The 17495-nt window shown below is 33.4% G+C and overlaps 2 protein-coding genes across 3 annotated transcripts in view; one reads left to right on the forward strand and one right to left on the reverse strand.

Moving 5' to 3' along the window:
• The window catches only part of LOC148313929 (RING-box protein 2-like), an 83047-nt gene that overhangs the window by 64130 nt on the left and 1422 nt on the right, over nucleotides 1–17495 (reverse strand). The gene's annotated exons all lie outside the window — the stretch shown is intronic.
• On the forward strand, nucleotides 711–16041 carry LOC148313930 (facilitated trehalose transporter Tret1-like). 2 transcript variants are annotated; one of them, XM_088277113.1, is made up of 4 exons: nucleotides 711–1185; nucleotides 8745–9245; nucleotides 11337–11459; nucleotides 13451–16041. In XM_088277113.1, exons 1-4 carry the CDS (start codon nucleotides 1111–1113, stop codon nucleotides 14705–14707), a joined length of 1956 nt encoding a protein of 651 aa, XP_088133239.1. In that variant the 5' UTR covers nucleotides 711–1110; the 3' UTR covers nucleotides 14708–16041. The 2 variants fall into 2 exon arrangements, with proteins under 2 accessions (XP_088133239.1, XP_088133248.1); XM_088277122.1 differs by lacking the exon at nucleotides 711–1185 and adding an exon at nucleotides 7966–8194.

The following is a 17495-nucleotide window of genomic DNA, read 5'->3' on the forward strand; positions in this document are numbered from 1 at the left end:
ACAACTGATATATGTATTTCGAAAATATTATCTTTCTCTGTTGAACCCGCGTAGTATAAGAAAAAAAATTAAGAAAAAAAATAATCTGTCTCTTCTAATTTCAATGAAATTATTTCCGTAAAAAATTAGGTTTGGTTTATTTTCCCCTGGTTTTTGCCCGCTGCGGGCACCAGTGAGTTTGCCTCGAAGCCCGCACAAACTGTATAATAAAAATAAAAAATATATATATTTTTTTAATGTTAAATTTGTGAAATATCTTGCGGGGATTGTGATATAGAAAAAACAAACTTTTTATTGTTGTTGAATAAATTACTTGATTTGATATAAATAATAAAAATACACGCGTAAAATAAATTATTTAATAAAAATATAATTTACACATTAAGATATAAATTCATATTTTTTTATGTTATAACATTGTTTTATTATTTTTAAAATAACCCACCCTTTTATAAATGGCGTTTGAAACTTTTAACAAAAAAAATAAAAACAGAACGTGAATTATTAAAGCTACATATTGAAATGGGATACGTATATAAAATTCGAAGATAGAAATATATATTATGTAAAAATATCCGTTCAATTATTATTTTAAATTAATACTTAATCGTGAAAACATTTTAATGAGAAGGGTAGTGGAGGGGGGCGGAGTGGGGCGACTGCGCAGTGGTTCTGTGTATAAAAGACACGGCTGACATCTGCGAGAACTTAAACGGAACACGACCGTCAAGCAGTTAACCTTTTCGCAGGGTAATACGGCGCGAAATTTAGTTTCAGAATCGAATGATCTAGAAGCCGAATAAACATTTTGTATTTTTAGTATAACTAGACGATTATTAGTGCTATGTTTTTTTACCAATTCATATTTCATATACAAAGAATATTAATGAAAATTGGACGTTTTCGTCGAGGCTAGGAGACGATTATCCTGGCTTTAACCATTCCGGGAGTGCAGTGCAAAAAATACAAAATACATAAAAGGCAATTTGACAATCCTTTCAGTTTTAACGTGCCGTGAATATCGGAAAATATTGAACATTTTTTAACTGCCGTGAAAGGCCTGATTAGAACATTATTAAGAACACTAAACGAGTGACTTAAAAAGTTAAGATGAGTTTCAACAAGAGCAACACGTCGACGATGGCGAAGTTTATGGATATGCTGAGGCAGCTTTCTTCGGAGAAGGTAAGGAACAAATGAAAAATTGTCATGCCCTAGGCCGGTCATAAGCGCCTCTCTCCTGACCGTTATAACATTCTGGAAAACGCATCTGATATGCGAGCTACGCGGCATTGGCACAGAACATGAAGTGAATGAAGTTTTGATTAATATGGCATCGATGCATTGAACAGGTTGGATTGCAACGCCTGAGGTCCGGCAGTATGTCAAACACGCGTGTAAAACCGATTGCATCTAACACAAAGCTAGGCGCTGCGAGAAAAATGCAGATAATTTTACAATTTTCGCGTAATCAATACAGGAAACTCTTTTCAGTAACAGTTAAAATACAACAACATATTATAATTGCAGCATTTTCCTTGCTTGTATGTATTGATTTTAATGTTGACAAAACAGACGAGACAATAAACTTTTGTTTATATTTATTCTGTTTATTTAGAAATCCATACAGAGGGCGCCACTGATTCTAGCAATGAATCGAACCATTTGAATAAAATTAAATAATTATAAATACTTACTTACATGGATTCCTTTTTGTGACGGATAAGCACTCGCTGAATATCATAAACACATGAGATATTACGATATACGTTATTTATTCAAGGAATACACAACAGATGACTCTAATTTTAAAGATAAAAAAAAACAGTTCAATGGTCCAAAACAGTGCAAACAAATAGCGTATAGTATATTAATATTTTTATATTCTCTTAATAAAAAGATAAATATTTGTGTTTTTATTATTTACTCATATTTCGTTTTTAATAAATACGAAATATGAGCGTTATATTTTTAATTTCAAAATATCACTTTATTCCACAAAGTTAATTTCAAATAATAAATAAAACAAAATTAATTGCAAAAATGTCAGCGAAATTTCCATAAGTGGGGGGGGAAGATAATATATAAACATCGTATTATTAATATAAAACCATGCTTAATAACAACAGGTTTATGAAATCCAATATCGCTCACTCCTTTCAAGAACGTCATAAATCAAAAATTGTCAATTTTCAGTTGTGCATGTTTTCGGAATGCCCAGAAAATGTACAATATCCCAGCAAAAGAGGCATATTTTTAACTTGATATTTACCCGCTACAGGGCAGAAAATGTCGTTTTTGCATTTTGAAGAAAAGGTATTGTTCAATTATTTTTTTAAACATATTAAATATTTTTCAAGTGGAGAAAAAACCTTCAGATTTTACCTTAAAAGATCTGTTGCAGAGTAAAAAATTCAATGAATGGCTTGATATTTATTTTTAATATATTGTGTTATATTTTTAAACTTTAAAAACGTTCTCCTGAAAAATCAAGTTTTTTGATTTATGACGTTCTTGAAAGGAGTGAGCGATATGTGGTAATTGGATTCGCTTTGACTTCGACAAGTTATCAAAATTAAGTAAAAAATATTAAAATATTATTACTTCTATTTTTTAAAAGAATGATGAAAATGGAAGGAAAGAGAGGAAAAGTAAGACCAACGATAAGTTATATGAAGTCAGGCATTGTCCCTTACACAAATAATGGTATAAAAATATTTTACATATATTAACCGATTTGTTAAATAATATCAACTTTAAAAACAAAAAGGTGTGTCCCTTTCCATAAAAAAACAATAAAAAATACAATAAAATTTACGAAAATCGTCATCTGAGTTTGTCCAAATCCTTGTTCACAAATCTGGGTTTATCGACTCAGGAGTCATTTTATATTTACATCTGAACACAGATGAATAAGAATATGAAAGTTTGGGTTTTTACAGGGCTTACGATCTGCCATAGGCTGAATCTTACATTCATTTTTATGAGGTCCCTGCTAAATAAAAAGTTAACTCAGCTGAACCATAGACGGTTCCGAAAACTCACATGAGAAAGAACGCGTGAATCAAAGGATATACAAGTTCCGAAATTTGGGTAGTGTGATTCTCGATCATATAATGATAAACGCTACACGTATATAAAGTGATTACTTAAACCCGCCTATGACAGATCGCGAGCCCTGTAAAAACGCACTTTAATAGTTTTCAACATCTATGTTGAGATATGGTCACGCTTTTGGCTAAAATCTAAATCAAATCAGAACGTAAAATGCTTAAAATACAGTTAAACCTCGATATAACGGACTTCTATTTAACGAACTTTGGATGTAACGACAAAAAATTCAAGTATGTAGATGAAGGTAACCCTGAGTATAATGCCATGACTGAAATACTGTGAAATAGCTGATGAAGTTATAAACTTAAAAAATGAGAAAGAGAAAGAAAAAGAAGAGAAAGAAGAAGAAGAAACAACACTGCCAAAAACTAAGTTATCAATGGTAAGATCACAACTCGACCATCTAATAACATTTATCATAAAGTTCGACTTTTTTAAACGCATTTTAGAGAATTGATTATAAAAAAAAAAAAACAGAAAACTTCAAAAGTGCAAAAAAACTTGGTTCTTTATTGAAAGCAGGATTACAGAAAGCAATGTTGCCATATGCCAAACCAAAAAATCTGAATCAAATGTCTAGAAATCTGTTTAGAATCGATAACCCAAAATATAAAATTTATTTTTATACACATGGATCATTGCAGTTGTTTTGATAGTAATAATCCTTCCAATGTTTCAGTACTTACTATCAAATGTTAATCATGCTCGAATCTATACATATTTTCATTCTTCTGTTTTATCATATACTATGTCCAATTCCAAAAATCTGTATAAAACTAAAAGTACTACCTAACAGTTAAATCTGTCATCTGTAACGGCAGCCTAAAATCTGTATCAATACAGATAAATCTGCATACCATATATGGCAACACTGACAGAAAGCAAACGCGTCGATATCATCATGACAGCAACGTCACTTCACGAGGAGTGTCCGAAGACAATAAATAGAATTTTGTTTGTGTTTAGTATTGTTTATGAATACCTAAATCTGCCTCCGCAGTGTAATAATCAGCGCACTCGGCTACCATTCTGGAGGTCCCGGGTTCGATTCCCAGGGGGGGGGAGTCATATAAATATAAGTGATATTTTTACTCTAATATTTATTCAATATTGTCCTGGACCTGGAGCGGAATGTTGATTACCTTCATGTGTTAACGATCAAGATATCACTGCGTTTATATGATGCAGTGCCCTATGCACCATTGGGGTGCAAATAAGGATTTGAAGAAGAAAAATGAGATTATCTAAATACAGTGTACATATTCTATTTTCAAACAAGAGTTTTTGTATTTATTTTTAACGTATTTTTATACAGCGGACTTTCGAGTTTATCGGACACCACCTCCCGGAATTAGTCCGTTATATGGAGGCTTTACTTGAGTTTTATTATTTTTCGCGAAAAACGATGGAAGCTAATATGCATATTTAAATAAATGACAATTTAGACATTTTTGCAACAATGCATGAGGCTCGACTGTCAATTACCGAGTTCAATTTTTATTTATTGTACTCTAAATATATTTAATTATAAATTTTCAATTCTAATTTTACTTGGTGAATATAAATTTGTATATCTCAAAAGCTATTGTGATATATCACTGTATTTCTCAAAATCTTTCGGACACCCCCTCCCAATCATTCCGTTATATCGAGATTTTACTATATGTATTAGTACATACTAAACTCGGTCGTCAAGATCACGGGCAAGCCTTGTATAGTGAAGATGGCACGCTATTATTGTATTGCCAGCGCGTGAAACTGGCGTAATCATGCGGACGTATGATTATTGAGAAGTTTTCTTTGAAACACTCAATATTTTAGTAACCTTTAGACTTTTACTATCAGGGCAAAAGTTCTGGTCAGTTCCGGACAAATCTCCATATTACTTATTCCGACTAAGGATCCTAACGCAAATGACGTCTTTGCTTATCGCTCATAATTTTAACGACAACAAGCAAATCGTATTTTTATCCAATACAGTAAATGAATTTCATCTGAATGTCATTATATATATATATATATATATATATATATATATATATATATATATATATATATATATATATATATATATATATATATATATATATATATATATATATATATATATATATATATATATATATATATGTATATATATATATATATATATATATATATATATATATATATATATATATATATATATATGTATATATATATATATATATATATATGTATATATATATATATATGTATATATATATATATATATATATATATATATATATATATATATATATATATATATATATATATATATATATATATATATATATATATATATATATATATATATATATATATATATATATATATATATATATACATATATATATATACATATATATATATATATATATATATATATATACATATATATATATACATATATATGTATATATATATATATATATATATATATATATATATATATATATATATATATATATATATATATATATATATATATATATATATATATATACATATATATATATACATATATATATATACATATATATATATTCATATATATATATATATATATACATATATAAATATATATAAACATATATTAATATATAGGTTAAAACATATTATTCATAACCTCACATTTAAGATTGAACACAAAAACTAATAAAATAAAGGTTAAGCAGCAATAATTTACCAGAAGATATGATAAAGTATACTGAGGATAGAGATAAGCCTGTTTTTGGGGTACAGACTTAATAAACCCTTATCCGCACCCCACTGGTGCATAGGGCACTGCATCATACAAACGCAGTGTTATTTTGATCGTTAACACACGAAGGAAAGGTGATCAGCCCTAGACTCAACGTAATGATATTTAAAACAATAAGTTTATTCCAAATCATGAATAGGAAAAACCGGATATTTTCTAACTCGGAACAGGAATCAGAAGGCATCAATGTAATCAATCAATCGGTGGTAACACAAAACGGCGCCTTGCCATGCCGGCAAACGTATATTCAAATTCAACAAAGTAAAGCATAGAGAAAGGCAATGCAATATATAAATATTCCAGATTTTTACTAATTTTCGTTGGAAATATCGTTTAGAGCAGGGGTTCCCAACTTTTTTGCAGTCTAGAGCACAATCTAAAATATAAGTAGGGTGGCGGGCGTCACCTATTTTTAATCGGCTTATTTTTAAGTACTGTCAGCAAAGAAACCAATCATACATACAATATCGCAAACATACGAACAAACAATATTTAATTAACCTAAGCATTAAAAAAATAAAGTAACAAATAAATAAAAATAATTTACATTTTTTATTAAAAATAATGAAAAAAATAACTGTCTCTGTCGATTAGTGGCGGGCACATACGAATCGGGCACGGGGTTGGGAACCTCTGGTTTAGGGTAACGATACTGGACCGCGTTTACATTGATTTTGAGCGCATAGGATACAGAGCGTTGGTTATTACCTGGATAAATGATAATTTCAACTGGACGAGGGAAGAATACAAGGGATGAAGATTGGCCTAATCTCTTTTTTTAATGGACCTTTCGTTACAGGATCAAATATTTACATGATTTCTAAATACGATATATTATCAGGTAAAAAAAACATAATATAAATCGAAAAAACCGATTTAAATACGCCATTATTTTTTTTATAACCCTTATCCGCACCTAATGGTGCATAGGGCACTGCATCAAATTGACGCAGTGTTATCTTGTTCATTACTTACATGAAGGCAAGGTGATCACTCTTGCGCTTCAGGAACCAGTCCAGGGTAACATTAAATAAATATTAAAGTGGTAAATCACTAATATTTATTTTCACCTCCCCCCCTGGGAATCGAACCCGGGACCTCCAGCACGGTAGCTAAACACGCTGACCATTACACCACGGAGGCGGATAAATACGCAATTAAACATTCATTATAAGTTACAGATCAAATCTCAGATTCACATTTCAGACATAATACTAATAATTTTGTTTTCAGATCATTGGGTTGCATTTCTAGTAAATATGACGCTCGGGTTTAACCTTACATATAAAACACAAACAATCAATACATGTTGATGTTACAATCGTGCATATTCTCGTGATAATATAAAATCATAATTTTATAATTGGAAATGTGTACTTGAAAATATAATCACTGATAAATATGAAGTTCAATAGAAAAATTTCAATAAAAAACATTGTGTAATAAAAATGCATATAAAATGCCCATTTTTACACTATATGACTAGAAGGAGAAAAAAATAAATTTTCGTCAACGTTGTTTTTTCTTAACACATTGACTGTCAAATTAGAAAAAAAGATCCATACAAATGTGAAGGATGCGGTTATTTTTCGGTATTAAATGTTTTTTCATGAAACACAAAGCCATAAAAATGTAATGATAATCTGGCCAGTAGGCCACGCGGAAAGTGAATACATTTACATTACATGGCAAACGTGAAGCGTATCCAATTCACAGAACGTAAAATCCAATCCATGGTTAGAGTTACATTTAACTCACGTGAGTTAATTGTAACTCACATGGCTTTCAACGTGTTAATGAATAATTAAATATTGTTGATATCGGAGTTGAATGTTGAACCAGGAAACACGCGGTCAATTAGCGATCTGCTCAAATTGCATATATCGAAGGATTCCCTGATCAGGGGTTATCAAACAGTTTACGCTAGCGGGGGGAAATGTGACGTTTTCAATCGGTCATCGCTACAATTTTAAGAGCATAGCCGCCGGTCAAGAGAGATCATTAAAATAATGACCTTGCCTGGACTGATGATAACATTATAAATACGAGCAAATACTCAATATTGTGACATTTATCACAACGTCTTACACATAGGACCATTAAATATCTCGGTGAAAAATCGTTACCGATTAAATCATAAGTGGACGCTGAACTTAATAGCTGTCAATTTGACAGTTCGCTTATCCGCGATTCCCATAAAGATTTAAAGTGTTAAACTTAAGAAATTCGTAGTGTTTAAAATAAAAATAAAAATAAATTGATTTTATTGAGTTTTTTCGCAAGCAGTTGAAAAAGGTACTAAGAAAATATATTATTTATACGAATCAACGCTAATGTGTTTGTAGATTGTGTGCAAAGTATTCTATTGTTAACACACGATGGACGGGAAAGGTATTTCTACCAGTTCGGTCGATTGATGCTTAAGGACGGGAAGGGTATTTTAATCTTCTGCGCCGGCCTAATTTTAAAGTCAGAAAATAAGGAATTACATTATTTATATGAATTTTATGTACCAATCTCTTTGTTAAGGTTTTAACTATAAGTACATAGTAATGCCAGCGGAGGCGTAAAAAATACCCTTCCGAAATGTGTTAAGCAAAAAAATACTAACTAAACTTTGTTTTATCTTTGGTTTACCTCTAAAATATCTTCATTTGGCAGGTGTACCTTGAACAGAAAATGTTTACGGAACACTGATCTAAGTAGGTTTAACGTAATATAAATATTTATCACGAGGTAACGCGTGATCGGTCATCGGCTGTCGGGCCGGATCACGCGTATACGCGTGACCGACATTAAACGTGTTAAACGCCAAATGTATAAATAAAAATATAATTTGTTTCAGGGGGGCGATTCGAAGCAACGCGGAGCCGAGAGCCGCTTGCTGACGCTGTCGTCCGGCCCGGGCAGGGGGTACGCCCGCGTGCCGTCCAAGGCGACCATCTCGGCGAGCACGACCAGCACGAGCCTGGTGACGGACTACGCCGGCTCGCAGCTGCACCTGCCCAGGGCGCTCTTCCCGCACGACTTCTCGCACGAGCCCTACGAGGAGCAGTACCTCGAGGAGGACGAGCCGGCCGACGAGGAGCGCTCCCTGACGCAGGAGGAGCCGGAGGACTACGAGCAGATCCGGCAGCACTTCCAGCAGAAGAAGCACATCAGCCTGGGCGGCGGCAGCAAGTACAAGATGGAGATGGAGATCAAGGGCAGCCGGGACGAGAATTTGCGCAACGCGATGCCGTTCGTGGAGGCGCTCTCGGACAGCGCGAAGATCAAAGATTATGACAGAAAAACAGATTCATCACCGTATTTGCCGACGACTAAAAAAATCAACATTTGGATGCAGGTACGTTGCAGAAATTCTACGTTTAATTTAACTAACTGACTAACCATCAAGCTGCTTCCCCGCAGGGGTAGGCCGAGAGAATAGAATGCCACACACCTTTTTCTTTGTAAGGATTATTCGCCTCTTCCACGTTCATGCATCTCCTCATACTGTCCTCATACGTCTTCTCTACGTTTAATTATTATTTTTTTAAATACCGAATTGAATTAAAATTGAAAGAGAAAGACCGAGAAAGACTTAGCACGATCAGGTATGTCAAATACTTGAAAGCGGTCAGTTGAGGAGTCGAAATAATCGGCGGTTATATATGAGGAGATGTGGAATAACGTGGAAGAGGCGAAGAATGTTTGCAAAGACATTCTCGAGTGGAGAATCGTTCTCTTCTCTCTACCTATCCCTGCAGTGAAGCGGCGTGATGGTTAGTTAGTTTAATTTTAAATTTTAAAACTGTCCGCGTTACTATAGTATATATTTTCTGATAAAAATTCATCTCGTGTTATATATTATTAACTCGAGTCCAATTGTAAATAAAGACACTTTTTTATTATCACTCGGGTACTATTTTTTTTTCAATGACTTGTTTCGGAAGCTGCAGACGCTTCCATCAACTGGTTTAAATATGTTTTATATTTAAACCCATAGATGGAAGTATTTGTAGCTTGCGAAACTAGTCGTTAAAAAATATATATAATTCTCAATTGGTAATACACAAGTGTCTTTATTAACATTTTAATCGTGTCTTATCACAAAATAAATGCCGAAACGATAAATAAAATGAACACCAGTCAATTTACCCATAGTTATTTATTATTCGCGTTCAATGAATATGACAAGAGAATGAAAAAATCGCAAGGCAGATCAATTCGGGCAATTATTATTAATGTCGAACGAGCTTGAAGAAGCTTTTGTGATTCAATGAAAGAAAGTATTTTTCGGTGAATATTTTAATAAAGTGGAGACGAAAACAGGTTGATTATACTGTATTAGGAAATGGTGACCAACCTTATCGCCTGAACAAAGATTTATACGACAAATATTCACCGTTTTCGTAAACATTGTATAGATAAAGGCACGAATTCTAGAATAAATATTGGTTTCTTTCTTCAATATTGAACTTTTAATGATATTTACAGGAGCCATTGACACTAAGAAGATATTAATATTTGCATAGTTACAAATGCAATTAATTTTTAACACGTGTATTCTTCGTATCACGACGCTCATTAAAATAGTAATCAATTTATTGCTCGTTATTTGAAACACATCATTTTATTTTGTATATTGAAAGCATTTTTAACTTTGTGGTAGGTATGGTAATATAACACTCTCTTTAACATTCATCGTTCACTTTGTGTAATATGACTTTAATAAACACTAATTCGCGACTAGCGGTTTCGGAATAATTTTATCATCATATGGTCATTAAAATAAAATTATTACGGTCTGACATTTCGCTCACTCCTTTCAACAACGTCATATATATTTTTTAAAAAAACTAAATTTTTAGTTGTGCATTTTTTTGGAATGCCTAGAAAATGTACCATATCTCAGCAAAAGCAGCAAATTTGTAATTTAATGTTTACCCGTTACAGGGCAGAAAGTGTTGTTTTTGCATTTTGAACAAAAGGTTTTGTTTAATTATTTTTTTAAATATACTTGCTTAATATTTTTCAAATGGAGAAAAAACTTTCAGGTTTTACCTAAAAAGATTACAATGTTGCACAGTAAAAAGTTCAATAAGTGGCTTGATATTTATTTTTAATACATTTTATTAGATTCTTAAACATTAAAAACGTTCTCCTGAAAACTCAAGTTTTTTGATATATGACGTTGTTGAAAGGAGTGAGCGATTTGTACAAAAATAAAATTTTGAAAGAGAGAAAGAAGACAAATTAATCACAACGGGAATATTTTTTGTTGTTGATGGAATGATTATTCTGAAACCGGTAGTCAATATTTACTGTTAATTTTAAAGTGGTATTATACAAAGTGAACGATGAATGATAAGGAGAGTGTTCGATTTATAAAGTAAAGTTAATAATATAATTTTTTGTAATTTGTTTTTATATGAAACAAAATATTTCTTTTCAGCTGGTGGCCGCCATAGCCGTGTCTCTAGGCTCATTGGTGGTAGGATATTGTACGGCTTATACATCTCCAGCCCTTGCCACAATGATTCACGAAAACAGCACTATCGTTGTAACTAAAGACGAGGTAAGTTGACAAAGACTCGATATAATTTAACAGAGTAAATCTAAAAGGGGTAAACAATATACTAAAACGAATCGAAACAAAAAAACCAAGGAAGGGCAAATTGGTGAAAAAGATGAAAAAGTGATCGCTTCCCCTTCTTAGAATTCAACCAGCAGTTGAAAAAAAAAGTTCAACAAGAGAATTAACACAGTACACGTGCATATGCCGCGTGTACTGTGTTAATACGTAGCGCAATAATAGGGAACCAGTAGACGCTTGCATATTGTACATTACGTAAATTGTCCGCCTCTGTAGTGGTTAGCACGCTTGGCTACTATACAATACATTACCCTGGACTGGTACTCGAAGCGGAGGGCTGATCACCTTTCCTTCGTGTGTTTACGATCAAGATAACCCTGCGTTTATCTGATGCAGTGCCCTATGCACCATCGGGTGCGGATGAGGGTTTGAAGAAGACATTAGCTGAACACGTTTTTATATTTATTAGTTAACAATTTCGATTGTGTGACATTGTGTTTTCAAATGAAATGGAGAAAAAATAAGACAGAAATAGTGGTAGGCTTTAGAGAACGAAAAAAGCAAATAATCTAAAAAAAGCGCAAAAAAATTCTTCGGAAAGAAGTAGTATTTTAAGCCCGGCGGAAGGCTTCAATACGGTGGACAACATAATCTCACAACGACTTCAAATATACTAGGTGATCGATCGTATTATACTTCAGTTTTAATAAACCCATAATTTCTTTCTTAGGGTATAAAAATTGAGGAACAAAAGAAATATTTAATTTAATATAGTAAGATTTTCTTCGCATAAAATAAACCCTGAAGAGGGCAACAGGTTGTTGCCGAAACTAGTTGGTTGTTAATAAAAATGTGAGTGGATCAAAAAGCAAAGTCTTTTTATTTCTCAAAATAATATATCATTATGATCCACAAAGTTGTTGCTTTCAATATTCAAAATCTAAGATTTTCATCCATTAAATTCCACATAACCATTTCCTAATCCTGAAATAAAAATAAAATCGTCAACAAATGCAAAGAGAACAAATGTTTCTAGAACCTACAAAATTTCGCTTTTAAGGCGCGAGTATATACTTATGTATAATATTTTTATATATCTGGTAACGGTTCACACGAGGTACAGCTGATTATCACCATTACTAAGAATGTATATTTAGCACCTTAAGTGATAATATTGACGATTTCCTAATTGTTTGTTAATGGCATTGGCCCGAGTAAGGCATGCGCCACATAATTGTAGGGTTGTTAATGATTCCACTTAGTGAAACCAAAAAAGGTAAATTATTCAATAAGGATTTTTCACAAAAGACTTATAAGTTCATAATAAGTATACCGTAAACTTTGCGATATTTATAATCCTGTCTTATTTTGACTTTAAAATATCGTTCACACGAGCCAATAAAAAAATATTTACATCTGTTTCTTCGAAAATCATCAACAGTGTTCTTCATTTCAGTTTTATATACAAAGTGCACAAGTAATTACTATCAACCGGTCTTAATATACGTATTAATAGTTGTGATTAGGAGACCTCACACCGTTTACACAGTATGCTTATAATATACTCTGAAATGGGTTCGGATAACAAATTATTGATTATGCACTAGAAATACATTAAACTCCTGTTAATATATTTTTTAATGGTGGTGTTTCTTACGTAGTAATGTAGTAATAATAGAAGAGTACCATTGAATGCACGAAAAATGTACAATTAAAAAAAAATACATTTACTCGTAATTTTTGTCGTAAAATGTTATACTTCTACATATTGTGAATTCACTATTACTACATGTATAAATCTATGCTAATCTACCTAAAAAATCTCATGTTTACAATTGAAAGAGATTAGATTTCTTCCCTATTCCAATATTTGCTAACTCCATGCTACGCGATCTTCGTAAATAATAAAATCGTATGGGTATGGGCATTGTATTGCAATGGCATATTTTACAATGTTTCTTTTCTGTTTGCAGGGGTCGTGGGTAGGAGGATTGATGCCCTTGGCAGCGCTCGTCGGTGGAGTGATAGGGGGGCCGTTAATAGAACGACTAGGAAGAAAAAACACCATCCTGGCCATCAGCATCCCCTTCATTATATCCTGGATCGTCATCGCCACAGCGGGAAGCGTGGCAGTCGTATATGTGGGACGCGTCCTTGGCGGATTGTGCGTGGGAATCGGTTCCCTGTCTTTCCCCGTTTACCTCGGAGAGATCATACAACCCGAAGTCAGAGGCCAACTAGGACTTCTGCCCACGGCCTTCGGTAACATAGGAATCCTCGTCTGTTTCATAGCTGGAAAATACCTGGACTGGTCGGGTCTAGCGTGGCTCGGAGCCGCTCTTCCCGTACCTTTCCTGGTGCTCATGTTGCTGATTCCCGAGACGCCTCGCTGGCTCGTGTCCCACGGGCGCGAGGAGCAGGCGGCTCACGCGCTTCGCTGGTTGAGAGGAAGCGACGCGGATGTGGAAGACGAACTCCGAGGCATCATGAAGTCGCACGCCGATGCCGAGAGGAACGCCACTGGATCTATCGCGCGAGAACTGTTCAAGCGGGAATACTCTAGGGCTGTAATCATTTGTCTGGGTCTCATGTTCTTCCAACAAATGAGCGGCATTAACGCTGTGATTTTCTATACCGTGTCCATCTTCAGGGATGCCGGAAGCACGATTGACGAGAATCTGAGCACCATAATCGTGGGAATCGTTAACTTCGCAGCCACCTTTATCGCGACAGTCCTGATCGAGCGTCTGGGAAGGAAAATGTTACTATACGCGTCTGGAGCGGCGATGATTTTCACGCTAATGACATTGGGCACTTTCTTCTACCTGCGCACCTTCATGGATATGACCGATTACGGATGGATCCCTCTGGCGAGCTTTGTAGTATACGTAATCGGATTCTCCCTGGGCTTCGGTCCCATTCCATGGCTAATGATGGGAGAGATTCTGCCCGGGAGGATAAGGGGAACGGCGGCATCCGTAGCTACGGCTTTTAACTGGTCCTGCACATTTATTGTCACTAAGACCTTTGCCGATATCATTAAATGCATCGGGACCCACGGTACTTTCTGGATGTTCGGAGTCATATGCATGTTTGGAATGGTCTTCACGTGCATCTGGGTACCCGAGACGAAAGGCAAAACTCTCGAGGAAATAGAGAAGAAACTTATGGGAAAGAAAAGTAGAGCTGACCAAATAACTAGTATAAAGAAGATGGCCATGGAGTGTTGAGTTACGAATGTGTGAGACGTTTAGGTAATTTAATAGTGGTAGATGAAGATGAGTGGAAAGGAACCAAATTATTATCGCATATGTGAGACGAATATGTGAGACGTTTAGGAAATTTAATAGTGGTAGATGATGATGAGTGTAAAGGAACCAAACTACTATCGCAACATCCTCAGTTGGAAAGTGTGAATTTCACTCGAAAACAAGTCCGTCAAAATAATATTTACGTCTTGAATACTATTCCTTTAAATCTACCACAAATCTCAAGAATCTCATTTGTAATTTTATTTATTCCATTTTACGCTTATAAAATGAACTGTGAATAGTGAGAAATGAGGAACATGAATCTCTCGAATACTACTAGTTTTAAGGTATTTTTAGTCAATGTTGCAGGTTTTTACACGTGTGTAAAGTGATCACTTAAACCAACCTATGACGGTCGTCAGCCTCGTAAATGCCCAGACTTCTATATCCTTCTTCATCTATTTTGAGATGTCAAAAAAGAATATAAAAATAACTGATAATTGGAGATAATCCAGATTTGTGAACAAGTATATAACACACTCAAAATGTGCAACAACCAAACAACAAAATTCTATAAAATTATTAATATTAATGTATCCCATATCGCTCACTCCTTTCAACAACGTCATAAATCAAAAATCGTCAATTTTCAGTTATGCATGTTTTCATAATGCCCAAAAAATGTACTATATCCCAGCAAAAGCGGCATATTTTTACCTTAATTAATATTTACCCGCTACAGGGCAGAAAGTGTTGTTTTTGCATTTTGAAGAAAAGATATTTTTTAATTATTTTTTTAAATCTACTAAATATTTTTCAAACGGAGAAAAAACATTCAGGTTTTACCTAAAAAGATCTGTTGCACAGTAAAAAGTTCAATAAGTGGCTGATATTTATTTTAATACAATTTATTATATTTTTAAACTTTAAAAACGATCTCCTAAAAAATCATGTTTTTTTATATACAGTATGACGTTGTTGAAAGGAGTGAGCGATATGAATTATTTATTCGCCGAAATCAGGAATTTCTGGAGTGCCGTGTGTTGATGACCACTGCTCCAAGAAACTTGCCATAGGCCACTTACTTGACAGTTTAGTTATAAGTGTTAGATAATTGTGTAAGAAACTAATATATTTTATTATTTCCATGACAAAACTTATGTTATATTTATACATTAAGGCTGTAAATTTATATACATGTATAAGAAAATTTATCATTAGTGATTGTATATTTTTTTATAATTGAATACCATTCATATTAAGATTGGTATTTAGTGACCTAAAGTTAGATGAGTAAACATTTAAGAACATTATTTATCGTTTTATTTTTACCTCTCCCTATTAAAGACATCTTCCGATTTATAATAATTAAAATATTTCATAAAAATAATTACATAAAAACAGTCATAGAAATAAATCCAACGATGCCTTAGTATGCGGTATATACATTCTTGAACTAGTTAAAAATATATATTTTTTGATATTAAAAAGAATTACTAACCCACATGTTAAATACCAATATTTCATATATGCATATATGTATGTATGTACTAGCCATCACGCCGCTTCACTGCAGGGGTAGGCAGAGAGAATAGAACGCCACACCACTCTGAATTTGCAAACATTCTTCGGCTCTTCCACGTTCATGCATTTCCGCATGCATACCCGACGATTATTACGAATCCTAACCTGACCACCTTTAAGTATTTGGCATACCTGATCGTGCCAAGTTTTTCTTGGTCTTCCTCTGTTCCTTTTTTCCAATTACATTCGCCTCATAAATTTGTTTTACCGTTCTTTCCTCACTCATTCGTTCTACATGTCCAAACCATCTCAACACACCTTTCTTATCTCATATATAAATAATGCATTAATGTGATAAGTAATTCAACAATGAACAGACACAATGGTTAACATTGCATGGTGAATAAAGTAATTACATAAACCAGCTAGTATTAGGTTGTAAGTCCTGGGAATGCGTAGACATTCTAATTTTCTTTATGAAATTTTTATAATTTTCAATATAATAACTGTATATTGTAGGTGTCAAAGAGACACCTATAATTAAATTGTCGCCTAATAATAAATTTTCAGCAATGTATCGTTCACAATGATAAAGTTTAATAAGGTATTACAAAATATGGTACAAGAAAATACATAGTTATAGCGACGATGGAAATGGTGACAATATGGAGATTGTGTCAAATTTGCAATAGTCGAATTCACTTCATATACGTATAAAATTCTTCATTTTACCTTTGTGTGTGTACAATTTTGAAAATAATAATTCAAAATAAAAAATAAAAATATTTAAAAAATATTAACAAAATTTTGTTTAGTTACGCTGTTTTAGTGAAAACCCTCACGCATCTTCCAGCTTGGTAACACATGGGTGCATTACTTTAAGTTTAACATAAACCTGCTCATATACAGAGTTACATGAGTTTGCTAACTTCCCACTCTTCGTTTTTGGTTGTAAAAAGTGGGTAGATTTTTTAAGGAATAGCCCTGAAACCCTACATTGTTGGAGGTTTGTCCGCAGGTAAAAAATAATGGGTAACGCAGATGTGAAAAAATACATCTCAAACACCTAGACTAATTTAAATAAATATTTCTTAGTAATTCATTTTGTAATGAACAGGAATTAAACACACAATGCCACTTTTGAAGAAAAACGACTACCCAAACACGCCACAGGGATTGGTGGTATAAAAATAACATTACTACGGATTAATTAAGTAGTCTAATTACTCTTATAGTCATTGGA

Source organism: Brachycentrus maculatus, unplaced genomic scaffold (genome assembly GCF_059751285.1).
Source record: "Brachycentrus maculatus isolate JH-2025_06_01 unplaced genomic scaffold, ASM5975128v1 h1tg000004l, whole genome shotgun sequence".
Taxonomy (NCBI): domain Eukaryota; kingdom Metazoa; phylum Arthropoda; class Insecta; order Trichoptera; family Brachycentridae; genus Brachycentrus; species Brachycentrus maculatus.